The 14,084-nt window shown below is 33.2% G+C and overlaps 2 protein-coding genes across 2 annotated transcripts in view; both read right to left on the bottom strand.

Annotated features, from left to right (window-relative positions):
- Positions 1 to 1,154, bottom strand: part of LOC107662560 (mitochondrial import inner membrane translocase subunit Tim21-like) — a 3,011-nt gene extending 1,857 nt beyond the window's left edge. Inside the window, 1 exon segment of the mRNA XM_016452624.1 lies at positions 969 to 1,154. Coding sequence (XP_016308110.1) covers positions 969 to 1,035 — 67 coding nt within the window. The 5' untranslated portion in view covers positions 1,036 to 1,154.
- Positions 1,155 to 4,963: 3,809 nt separating this feature from the next.
- The window catches only part of LOC107662554 (neuropilin and tolloid-like protein 1), a 115,347-nt gene continuing 106,226 nt past the window's right edge, over positions 4,964 to 14,084 (bottom strand). The window contains exons 8-11 of the mRNA XM_016452619.1: positions 10,581 to 10,694; positions 8,227 to 8,803; positions 6,996 to 7,070; positions 4,964 to 5,580 (exon numbers count right to left, since the gene is read on the bottom strand). Coding sequence (XP_016308105.1) covers positions 7,010 to 7,070; positions 8,227 to 8,803; positions 10,581 to 10,694 — 752 coding nt within the window. The 3' untranslated portion in view covers positions 4,964 to 5,580; positions 6,996 to 7,009. The remainder of the gene's footprint in view (positions 5,581 to 6,995; positions 7,071 to 8,226; positions 8,804 to 10,580; positions 10,695 to 14,084) is intronic.

Consider the following 14,084-nt stretch of genomic DNA (forward strand, 5'->3'; position numbering starts at 1 on the left):
CACGAAGCGCTTACAATGTGCGCACATTGTAAGCGCTTCGTGTTAAAAACTGCAAAGCACAAAGGGAAGAGAAATTGATGCGTAGTGTATTATATCTGTGCAACAGTTATTGAGCCTTTCTTTTAACAGTTTTAAATTTCAGTTACTGTGCGCGTTAAAAACTATTTATAGTCCTTTCTACACCCGTGTTTTGTTCTCGCAGACACCCGGTAGCAAGTAACAAAACGACATTAAACTCCGGCAAGAAGATAAAGTCCTTTTTGCAAAATCATAGACATGTATTTACAAATCAAGTATAATTGGCACACAGAATGATCTTGGAGAGAGCTTTACCGAGCTGACTGCTGTAACCGAACGCAACCACGGTTTAAAGGCTGAACGAATGACTGACAGCCACAGCGGAGAAAAGAGTTTGTGTGAACTTTAATGTAAGGACTTAAATATTCATATGTAGCTCACATTAAGCTATCGTATGGCTTCAGAAGTAACACAGAATAATTCGCACAATCGAGAAAAAAATAAATAAATAAAAATCTCGGATTTGTATCGGTATTCTCTCTGACCGATACCCGATCCTATCAGAGCCCATACCCGATATGAATATCGGATCGGCGCATCCCTACACCTAACATTAACTAATAACAATACATTTATAACAGTATTGATTAATGTTTTTGAATGTTTATTGTTAGTTTATAGATATTGTCCATTAAGTAACAGACACAACTTTTAATTTAAATGATGCATTAGTAAATGTTTTATAGTAGTATTTTAATCGTTAATTCAAGTTAGCTAATATAGTTAACTAATGTTAACAAATGCAATCTTATTGTAAAGAGTAGCTTGACAATAATTTTGTTTCATTACTTTTTCTAGTGACAGTGGTTGGCAACACCGATTCCTAACCCTAAATATGGTATTTTGGCGGAAACGATGTACATTGTGGTCATTTTCTGAGCTGCACGTACCTTTGTGTGCTGGAGGAGGTGTGTGAACTTCTGGAAACTGACACCTGGTCAGTGTCCTTCTGCCCATCGTTCTTAATACAGAAATGAACTCCTAGTGTAGAGCGATCGAGTGTGATAAAATGTCCACTTAGACGAAGGACATCGGTTTGTTTGAAAAACAGGTGGTTGTGTGTGTAAAGCTGAAATCTGTTGTGGTAATCTGACATGCACGTGTTTTAACAAGTGCTGCACACAATTTGTCGTTCTTCCGATTCTGAATACTGAATACATCATGATTCCTTCTAGTATAAATGATCTGTCTAAACAGTTAATCTTAACGTTATACCGTGCACAACTTTGAATAACATGTTTTTTAATGCTGACTTTCACATGTCTACGTATCGCTTCACAAGTAGTTATATTGAACTGGATGGTTTCACGCCTTTTGCCTTTATATTTCAAAATAAAAGTTCCGATTCACTAGAGAGGCGACTCAGAATTGATCACTGGACTTTATCTTATGGTAGTAAAATATTTAACTGTAACACTAACAAACACAAAACAGTTTTACAATATTTCAAGAGGCTGCATTTTAAAATTCTAGAAACTGCATCTATGGCCTAATTACAATAGTGTAACCAAAATAAAACATTAGTAGTCTGGTAGGCCTTTCTTTCTTTCAATACAAAAATAAAACTAATCAGAACAAACATACAATCAGGTAAAATACAATTTGTGGAACATTATTTGTCTGCAAACTTCAATGGAAAATCTCAGCCAGCAACTTAATTACAGGTGCATCTCAATAAATTAGAATGTCGTGGAAAAGTTCATTTATTTCAGTAATTCAACTCAAATTGTGAAACTCGTGTATTAAATCAATTCAATGCACACAGACTGAAGTAGTTTAAGTCTTTGGTTCTTTTAATTGTGATGATTTTGGCTCACATTTAACAAAAACCCACCAATTCACTATCTCAACAAATTAGAATACTTCATAAGACCAATAAAAAAACATTTTTAGTGAATTGTTGGCCTTCTGGAAAGTATGTTCATTTACTGTACATGTACTCAATACTTGGTAGGGGCTCCTTTTGCTTTAATTACTGCCTCAATTCGGCGTGGCATGGAGGTGATCAGTTTGTGGCACTGCTGAGGTGGTATGGAAGCCCAGGTTTCTTTGACAGTGGCCTTCAGCTCATCTGCATTTTTTGGTCTCTTGTTTCTCATTTTCCTCTTGACAATACCCCATAGATTCTCTATGGGGTTCAAGTCTGGTGAGTTTGCTGGCCAGTCAAGCACACCACACGACATTCTAATTTATTGAGATGCACCTGTATGAGCATTCATTTGGTATTTGGAATTACTCATAGTATTTTAACTTTGTAAATGAAAGTCACTAAATGAAATGCATTATGTATTCATGTTGTAAAGACACATTTTGGTCTCTTTTGCGTTGTAGTAAATAGGCTACATGGCATCTTCATTTTTATGTTATAGTACTGTATGCCATGTTATAGTAACATCCTTGATTCAATTTTGACATTTGTATTCCATAATCTGCTGGATTTTGTTTCAATTACAAATTCCATTCATCTATGAAAGTGTCCATGACATATACTATTATTTTTCTTATTTGTAATCAGTGTATACATATCACCAGCTAACACATGCCTTCTTTCTAAAAACCTGTCTAGGGTTCATATATAAAATCACTTTCAAAGTAGTCCAATAGAATATGTTTGTATCACTTTATTTAAAACAATCTGTCCAGCATAAATCAAATATATTAACGAAATACGTTGTCAAATTAATAGGTTTGTCAAATCATAAGTAGAAGCGAAATAATCTGACATGGTGTGCAACTTGATACCAATTCTTTGAAAGACTTGCTTGGCACACTTACATTTTACTGTATGCATAGACATGACCATAATTGACCTTAATGTTGTACATTAAGAGAATAAACATCTGAGATGCTAGTCAGAGACATCTAACTGGGCAATAGTCACAGTAAAATCACCCCTGTAAAAGGAGGATTACAAACGACACCTGTTTATCGGTTGGTTCAAGTATCGCACCGTATGGTTTAAAGGTCTTGAACTATGCTTCTCGCAAAGTAAAAACGCTATGCATCTACTCAGGACGTTACAGTTCGTATTGAAAAATAATTTGAGCATTACAATCATTAAATCAGAGGAAACAAAAACATGTCTCATGAATGAAAAATGTACATCACTTCGTGTATTCAGTTTCAGTCCAGTCTGAAAAATGTTTTAGTCCCCAAGAGCTTCACAGTATCAGCTACTTTTACAAGAGATGGTGTCAAGATTTTCCCTATCAAATACTAAAAATTGACAAAGTAGCAATTTGTCACAAAGTTCTTTGAGGCTGTTTCCACAAGATGTCAGTCAGGAGAGGTGTAGGGTATGATGTAACAGCCTGCAAAGAAATCAACAGACCATTAAACGTCACATCTGAAAATGGATTTCATTCACATTCACATTCCATATTCATGTTTAAAAGAATAGTCTCACCACTGATGTGTTGATATTTACATTACTGTTCAAAAGTTTGTGGCCAGACCGGTAAGATTTTGTTTTTTAATGTTTATGGAAAAATCTCTTACGCTCGCCAAGGCTGCATTTATTTGGTCAAAAAATACAATTTAAACTGTAATTGCAAATTAAAATATGTTTGGTTATATATTTATAAAATATTATGTATATTTTAAAATGTAATGTAAAGCTGGATTTTCAGTATTTAGTGTCACGATCATCATTCTAATGCTGATTTTGTGCTCAATTTTCAATGTTGCAGAAACCATTTTTCCTGGGATTTTTTGATGAATAGAAAGTTTAAAAGAACAGCATTTTTTAAAAATTTTTTTTGAAAATGGAATCTTTTGTTACATCATAAATCATTATGATAAACTCAGTATTGTGAGATATAAATTCGCAATTCTGAGAAAAAAATTTGAATTTTGAGATATAAAGTTTTTTCCCACCACGGAATAAAAAAAAGGGTAATTGCATTTTTACTGAGTTTATATTGTTTTGTTTTTTTTGTTTTGTTTTTTTACAGAACTGTGAGAAAATTCTGAATTGTGACATAAAAGTCACAATTACCTTTTGTTATTTTAAAACTTGTATTTAAAGTGTATGCAACACATAAAATGACATTTTTAAGTAACAGACTTAAAACACACACACACACACACACACACACACACAATGAAATATTTAACATGAAAAAATGTAAAAAGCTGGAACAAACCTTTTGTGCCTTCCACTTCAGATGACATTTTGTCTACATATAATAAGAAAGTGTAAATTCACCCATAATGTTAATTCATTTATTAATTCATCAAAATCATTTATTTTCCTTTGAACAAAACAGTCAAGACAATGGCCAGACAGACAGAAACACTGATAATTCATTTTAATCTGTATGGTGACACTAGTTTAAAAATGTAGCTTGAAAAAACAGGGACATTTGACATACTGTGTGTGTGTGTGTGTGTGTGTGTGTGTGTGTGTGTGTGTGTGAAAGAGAGAGAGAGAGAGAGAGAGAGAGAGAGAGATTATGATGTTTTAATGTCTTGCATATGGGGTTTTATAACGCTCTGTTGATATCACATCTGACATTCACCGCAGGTTAATGGATCACACAAAAGCATGAAAAGTAAACTTAAGATTTATAATTACTAATGTCTTTATTTATAATAAGTTTATTGTTCTTTGACAAAGCATAAACTCTGCTCGTATTGATGATTCAGCTGTTGAACAAATCATCTACAAAAGATAGAACACCGTTAACATACAAAGATTGTGTGCTACTAAAATGTAGCAAATGTTAACTCACTGTTATCCATCATTTGTCCTAAACAACAGCAACTGGAAGAGTTTATGGTATTTCAAAACTTATTTATGTAAAGGAAATATATCATAGTTTAATCATTGATGGTATTTTATGTTTAAATGTTATGATTTATTGAATTATGATGATTAGCATGCAGTTAGTAAGTATAGCAGTAAACTAGGGGAGGGAAGGGCATAGTGTCATTCCATTTGTTATATATATATTTTTTGTAATTAAACCTATCTACAATAAATTAGTCTTGGGTTCGATGCTGCACCTAAATGCACAGTCACTCACTTTAAAAATTAGAAAGAAAGCATGCATGCAAATCTTAACATTAAAGTGAATTTGACAAATATGTGAATAGAAAGTGTTTGCTGAAAGTCACAAATATCCGACATCTTAAATAAAAGTGTTTTGACAAATAAAAAGACAACTTTTGGTGGCAAAACATGACAATAAAACGCATGCACTACAACAGTCCTGAAAGGCCTAATTCACATCTATTCATGTAATGTTCTGCAATCCTCAATAAGTAACCATAACAAAGGCAATGAGCCTAAATTAGGAGCTACGTGTTAAAGCGATTTCATCACAGTCACTTCTTTTGTTACAGAATCCACGTCCTCCTTTACATCTGCAGGTTGTTTTGATAAATTTGTCTTTAAAATGTCCATGTTATTATCATGCTGGTGTATATCTCCGGTCCACATTTTCATATTTCATTGAAGCCCGTTCGTACTGATCCAGGATTGCACTATTTTCAAGAAGTCTACGTGACGGAGACAATGCGTGATGGGAGATGAGAAAAAACACAGCATTGCACATTACACAGTGTGACACACACAAAATCATTCGCAAAGCTCGAGCATTACAAAATCATCATTAATATGAAGAAATCCTGCTCTTTATAGATAAGACAATAACTCCGTGACTCAATGTTTAAAAGTATAATACACATCAAAGTATATCACAATATCTATAGGTAAAATGAAAGAGTGTTTTGAAAGTTTACACAAATTTGTGTTACTTTTTAAAATTTAAAGCTAACAAAGACATTTTTCAAAGGATATTTCGCCAAAAAGGAAGCTTTTCGCATTATTTACTCACCCTCCTTGTTTCTGACTTTCTTTCTTCAGTGTAACACAAAAATAACCCTTAAACGAACTTAAACGAAAAGTACAAATGTTTTACCTTGGAAACTAACTGAAATAAATGACTAAAATGACAAAAAATGACTAATTACTAAAAATGATATAAATACATAGAAATGTTTTAAAAAATGACAAAAGCACATAATGATATACAGTATATGTATAATGTGTATATATATATATAGCTAATTCTAAATATTAATAAATACTATAATATTATATATATAATAATAATAAATACTGAAATAATTAACCTAATTATTAAACTATAATTAAAATTCAAGAATGTAACCTTTGCAACTAACTAAAAGAAATATGTTGGATATATACTGTATGTATATATATATATATATATACAAATCACTATGTATATACATACACACACAAGGTATGAACTAATTCAAAATATAAAAAAATACTATAACTGTATATAAATAATATTAAAATAACACTGGTGAATGATACTTTAATTGTGCTCTTTTTGTCATTTTGGACAAGGTAGCCAAAATATTATTTGAAAATTCACCTTTCATGATCCACTGAAGAAAGTCAGTCAGGGCGAGTTAAATAACAACAGAATTTTCGTTTTTAAAAGCACTCCTGTTTTTGTTCACAAACTATAATTTCGGAATAATGGCTCAAAGTGTATGTAAGACAAGCATAGGTGGCCCTCAATGAGGTGTTGTGCTTTGGCTGCCCCATACTTTTTATTATCTTGCAAAGAGTACTTGAGTTTGCCTTTGATTGGATCTGAAATGTATGTTTTGATATCCTTAATAAAAATCATCAAATTGATTCCATGCACATCAGAACAGAGCATGATAACATACAAAACAAATGAAAGAAAGCTCAAATGACAAGCAACATATAAAAGGATCTCACCAATAAGCAAAGATGATCACATGTCCTAATGATGACCATCTCAATGACAATGAAGGGTTTTGACAAAACAGAAAAAAAAAATCGTCACTGATTCACAGTGACTAGACAAACATTTAAATACATGAAATTAAGTGTGTTTAAAGAGTCTTACCTTCAGATTGTCTGTTACACCCTAGTTGTGTTGTACTCAGATTCATGTTTGTTTAGAGACCCAATGAGGCAGAACCTGGAATATCATTGCTTGTATGTTTAATATCATGGTATTTGTTGCATAAGGAATTATAATGCACATTTAATTTGCTTGGGGTCTAGTTCTCTTGCATCCTGTCAGAGGAGCAATAAAAAACATGCTCAAAATGTGCATGTACATAATAAGTTTCTCTTTTTTACACTGAAAATTACTTCATTAAGCTGTAAGCCATTTTCAAGAACTGGAGGAATAGAAGCACTATCTTTTTAGCACACTTTTTTTCATGTCCTTTCTCTTGGACCTGGTGAATTTATTTTTTAAAATATAAAAATATATTTTACAACTGTTTGGGGTCGGTAATATTTTAAAATATTTTTTAAAGAAGTCTCCTATGCCCATTAAGGCTCCATTGATTTCATCAAAAATGCAGAAAAAAACAGTAATATTTTGGAATATTATTACAATTTTAAAATAACTGTTTTCTATTTTAATATATTTAAAAATGTAATTAATTCCTGTGATGACAAAGCTAATATATATTAAAACAACAGTTGTGCTGCTCAATATTTGTATGGAAATGTATTTGTATATTTGTATATGAAATCTTGATGCATTTTATTTCAGGATTCTTTGATGAATTTAAAAGTTGAATTATAAATAACATTTTAAATGTCTGTACTGTCATTTTTGTTGAAAAAAAGTATTATTTTATTTCAAAATAAAATTCTTACTGACCCCAAACTTTTAAACACTATATAACCATATCAAAATAGAAGCCGTTTGATAATTTAAAAATATAATATTCTCTCTGAAAATTAACCTCTTAAAATACAAAAAAAGTCTGCGTTTATCCCTCATTTCCATCTTCATGTAGCAAATATATAGCTGAACATTAATTAATCTTAAGATGCCAGCTTTGCTGATAGAAGGCTGTAAACCTGCAGCAGGCATATTCTTAAAGCATCTTTTGCATCTCTATGACTTTTACAAACCCAACTCTGACCGTGATGGCTGTCTTAGTGACAAAAAAAGAGAAGATAAAAAAATAATGAAATAAGAAAATAAAAAAACCGCTAAAAAAATCAATGAGAAGCTGAGTAGAGGAGCTAAAAAGAAACAAAAAGTGGGAGTAAATCGTTCCAAAATATGCAATAAGATGAATTTTTCTCATCAAAAATCAATGGATACTGACCGCTGCACTGCTTTCTCGTGTCTGGACAACCTGTGGCTGGTGGTGGGCACTTCCTCCAGGTCATCGTCCAGGTCACATGCATCAGCGGCATCTTGTGAGTAGGTGTGTCTCATTACCAGAATGTTCCTGCGGTTGGTTTGGGGAGGAAGCGGCCGCATGGGTTGCGGCGGGAGGTCCGTCAGGATGGCGGCTGTCGCCTCGCGGGCGCTCAGGTTGGTGTGGCTGCCCTTGCTGCTGGGCAGCTGCGAGGAGCCACAGTGATGCTCGTGGACGCAGCGCGAGGAGGCGTGCCGTAGCTTGTGGTAGCTCTCAAAGTCCTCGGCCAGCTCGGCCAGGTCCGCGGAGGTGGCCGCCGCGCTGCGGAGAGTGCAGAGCTCATAATGCGGCGGCTCCTGGAACACCTCCTGGAACATGGTGGGGTCAAAGTCCTCCCGCCTCAGGATGTACTTCTTCCGCGGCTGCTTGATTTGGACGATGACCGATACGACCAGGAGGATCAGTACGATGCAGCATGTTACGCCGATGATGGTGCCGTTGGTGTTGTTGAGGTTGTCCAGGATGTTGGCTTTCCGCTTTTCTGCAAAACACAACAGGAAGTGTAATAAATTATTACTGCAGGCATGCAATGTCATCACGGGTTACCGTCTGTTGAAACTGTTGTATCAAAGAGATTACAAACAACACACAGAAGTAGTAAATCATTCTAATAGGAGAGCTTTGACATTTATGTAGCACAGAGAGCGTATAACATCTGTGCTGGCTTTGGTTCAATGGAGAGGAGCGTTTGCATTCGGAGGTGCAGACAAACCACAAATGAAGGCTATATGATATGTTTCCAAAATTAAATATGATGTTATTGAACTAAAACCAAAACGAATTATTCAAATATTATCTGCATATTTTCTTTGTATATATTATTTTTTTATATTAATTATATAGTAGTATTTATTGTAGCATTGTAAATAATGTTTTTTTTTCTTATTGTTCATCTTGGTCTGAGGAAAATATTATATAAAGTGCATTGTATTCTAAAGATGACATATATTATATGATATATAATACATACCATTTCCATTAAATAATTAAATAGTTTGGCTATTATAATGTCATTTTATTAAACCTAAAACAATTTTTTCAAATATTATCTTTGTATACGTACTCTACACATCATTTCCTTTTGAAATGTATTGTGTTTAAAGCTGACAGTGAATATATGATATATAATACATAATGTATTGTTTAAATTAAATAATGTGGCTTTTTATGATGTCATTGTACTAAAACCAAAGCAAATTATTCAAATCAGGATAATTATATAATTACACTAATTAATAATAATAATAATAATAATAATAATAAATAATACTAATTATTTAGTAATATTTACTTTGTATTTTTTTACTTCTTACTTTTCATGTTGGACTGGGGAAAATATTAAGCTCTGTATCACAAAGTTGACATTTATTTTATATTCTTTATATTTATTATTTTTTATTTATATTTAACATTTCATTTGTATTGTTTTTTGTTTTTACTTTTCTTATCTTTTACTGTTTTTTTTTACTATTTTAAACTAAATAAAAAACATGTGATTAATATTTCAAATCAATCTTTAGAAAGCAAAGTGTTTTATAAAATTTACTTTAGTAAATGTGGTAAGAAATGTGTTAAACATAGTTAATTAATATCTTAAACCTAAATATAAATAAAATACATTTATATAGTGTTTTTTCAACTGAAATGTTCAATGGACCACCAAACTGATTATCATTCAATTAACTTAAGTATTTATTATATCAAGTAAGTTATGAATTTAATTAAAACTAGTAATATTGGACAAATATCAAGGATGTTCAAAGTTTTAGGCAAGATATTTTGTTAATAAATGAGCAACTTTTTAATGTATTTATTTATTTATTTTTAACAATTTGTGCTAAAACACCTCTCCCGTATCCTCATTCAGTTAATTCAGGACAGCTTATGTGAAATATAAGCACAGATATAGCCCAACCGCACTTAAGAATTGATTCAAACCCAGTCTGAGCCACAGTCATTCACATATACAAATTAATTTCTAGTGGCCAGCTCATTTTTCCCAGCGCCATTACAGTGGCGTATGCAGAGTCAATCAATGAACCCCAGCTAGAGGTTTGAGGGCTTTATAACAAGGTCTTTTTTAACAGCAGAGTGTTCGTAAAACCAGTGAGATATATTTTGTGTTGACTAGCTATCAAGCGTGAAGGGGACAAACATTAAGACAATGCTTCTCCCCAAGTATTGAGTTTCATTTGGAGAAAACAAAGGCTGACATATCCATGTACACTGAGAGGATACTGAAAAAAAGCATGATTTACCTTTGCAGTGGTTTTCATCCCAAGGGTAGACGCAGTTCTGGATTCCGTTGCACACCAGCGTGTTGTTGATACACATGTTACTGTGGCAAAAGAAAGTATCTGCCTCACAGGGAGCTGATGAGAGGAAAAATAGATAATAGATAATGCTAATGTCATATTACACTTCATTTCTTCCTGTTAATAAGATGCTGTCTATAATCTTACCCTCTGAACACAATTAATCTCACAAATCACACTGGATGTCTATCTGACTGTGTCTGTGCATCAATACAGTTCAAATTTAGAAACCCATTACTCAAACCAACCAAATCAAATTCTGTTGCCTTCTGCTAGGCATGAATTTTAATCCAGCTTTTCAAATATGCATGGAAACAAGTCTGTAGAAGCTGCACAGATATTTTGTAATATTTCTCTTAATATTTTTCTGGTTTAACCCAAAAAAGGAGTCTATATAAGCATAAACAGTGAATTAAAATACTTAAAGGGATAGTTCACCCAAAAATGAAAATTCTGTCATCATTTATTCACACTCAAGTGATATGAGTATGACTTTATTTCTTCTGTTTAACACACAAGAAGATCTTTTGAAGAATGTTGGTAACCAAACAGCTGCTGGTAGCCATTGACTTCCATAGTATGGAAAAAATACGAAAAAGTCAATGGATACCAGCAACTGTTTGGTTACAAAAAATTCATACAGGTTAGAAACAACATGAGAGTAAGTAAATGATGACAAAATTCATTTTTGGGTGAACTATCCCTTTAATACATTAAAAAAATCTTGAGATAATTTCACAAGTTTCTGCTAATTGTGTAGATGTAATTAAAGGGATAGTTCACCCAAAAATGAAAATACTGTAATTAATTACTCACCCTCATGTCATTCCAAATCTGTAAGAACTTTGTTCATCTTTGGAACACAAATTAAGAGTGAATTGAAAATTACGGTTGATCCACTGATGTCACATGGACTATTTTAATGATGTCTTTACTACCTTTCTCGGCCTTGAAAGTGTCAGTTTCATTGCTGTCTATGGAGGGGCAGAAAGCTCTCGGATTTCATCAAAAATATCTTAATTTGTGTTCCGAAGATGAACGAAGGTCTTACAGGTTTGGAACGACATGAGGGTGAGTAATTAATGACAGAATTCACATTTTTGGGTGAACCATCCTTTTAATGCAGGCACAAACTGCAAGTACTTTGCTAATATCACTCAAGATCAAAGAAGATTGATCTAATATTAGTGTTACATGTAAAAAATATATTAGGGTGGGTGTTTAATCTCTTCATTTTGAGTTGAAAAATGAATGAATGTCTCAGCTGAAATCATGAAATGATAAATGAGAAAGCATTCATAAAAAGAACCACTCATAACCTTTACAACATTTATACTATCAGCAGACTCAATTAAAGCCAAGGTGACTTTCAGAAGGGGCGGGGCTTCGATCTCAATCACCACGCATGCATAAGTACCTCACACGCCCACCAGTGTGTGGCCATTTCCCACATTCCTCACTTGGCATGCTTATTTTGCAGTCTGCAGAGGACATAGATCACCCAGTTTGTACAGAAAACCCCTAAAATAACACAGCTTCAAGGTTGACTGGATGTACCTTGTGGATTTATTAATGACCGTATTCCTGAGCTGTTCCCAGGTGAGAAATAACAACATAAATTAGGATGAGTCATCATTCCAGCAGTTCTGTTCTCACGACTTTCGACTTCACTTTCTGATTCAGTTTCACTTTCCACCACAGGGTGGCGCTGCAGGCCTGTACTTTTCCTATGTAAGTCACTATATGAGACTGGACTTTATTTAAAGGTGATTCAACCTCCATATATTATTAGTAATTTCCTGAGACCTTATAATGACATATTATAACACTTATATTGTAACACTTTACAATATGGTTTCATTTGTCAACATTGCATTAGCTAATTTTAACTATCATTTTGCAATTTTTTTAATAGCATTTATTAATAGTTGTAATATTTGTATGTTATTTTATGTTGCTAATGTTAACAGATAAAATATTTGATTTTAAAAAATTAGGGTTAGGGTTAACCCTATTTATATGATGCTGTAGATAATATGTTCATTGTCAGTTCAGGTTAACTAATTTAGTTAAAGCTGCAGTCCGTAAATTTTGCCTCTTTGTCGCCATCTCTGTTTGAAAACCTGCAATTGCAGCTGTGTGCATAATTATATTCCATGCATGGGGTTGTGCTCCAGCGTGGATCAATCGAATGTTTTGAGGTGAATGTATGGCAGTCAGTCACCGCACCGGTGTGGATATTTACTGTACTTCGCAATCACAGATTCTAGCCTACGTCTTGGAATACATGACCCAAATAAGAATTTTCACCGTATATTGTCAAGCTTTAACCGATGCTAACAAATAAAACCTTCATGTAAAATATTACCATAAAAATAGACATTTGCACATTAATTCAACAATTTTACAAAAAATACCAACACTCTTAAAATGAAAGGTTCTTTATTGGCATCAATGCTTCCCTACAAAGGCAAAAGACCTTAACTTGCTAGAGAAAAATGACTTTAAAGTTTTTTATTTGTCCAGCCAAATTAATTATAGGTAGGACACTGGAAATTTGGCAATTAAATGTTTTAGTAATGAAAATGATCTACATTAAAAAACTGTGAGCTCAAACTTGATTTTTACCTCTATTTTAAAGTTACTGTAATCTGCCTCACCGTCTGCAAAAAGTGAGAAGTCACACCAAGGCAAAAGGCAGTAACTTTGGCAATTAGATGTTTTAGTAATGAAAATGATCTACATTAAAACATTGTGAGCTCAAACTTAATCTTCACCCCTATTTTGAAGTTAATGTACTCTGCCTTTATATTGTCTGCAAAAAGTGAGAAGTCACACCAAGGCAAAAGACAGTAACTTCCACATTATCAATATTTGGTTGCTGATCACCATTTACAAAGTCGTTCTAGTATCACCTGTATACAATCTAGTGATCATGGGCTATCTCATATAGGCTATTGCATAGTAATGTGACTGTATTAATTGTTTTTTTTTTACCGTAACAAGCAGACTAAAAGTTAAACATGTCAAGTCAAGTCAAGTCACCTTTATTTATATAGCGCTTTTAACAATACAGATTGTGTCAAAGCAACTGAACAGCATTAATTAGGAAAATAGTGTCAATAATGCAGAATGACAATAGTAAACACTCATTTTTCAGTTAAAGACAGTTCATCATTGAATTCATTATTTATTTATTTATTTATTTTTTGCAGTGTGTGAATGAATTAATTTTAATTTTAAATAAATTAATTAAGTTTAATTAATTTAAAGGTATTGGGCAAGACCCTTTTCAGAGGACGGAGGTTTCCCCCGCTCAGCTGCTGAGTCGAACAAACCAGAGGGAGAGAGGCAGTGCATAAGTAAGTGTCTGAACAAGTTATGCAGGGGTGTTACCCGGGCAACCGCACATCCTGTGTTCATTTACTGGATAGGGCCGCACAAAGG

Source organism: Sinocyclocheilus anshuiensis, unplaced genomic scaffold, assembly GCF_001515605.1.
Source record: "Sinocyclocheilus anshuiensis isolate Anshui unplaced genomic scaffold, SAMN03320099.WGS_v1.1 scaffold1197, whole genome shotgun sequence".
NCBI lineage: Eukaryota > Metazoa > Chordata > Actinopteri > Cypriniformes > Cyprinidae > Sinocyclocheilus > Sinocyclocheilus anshuiensis.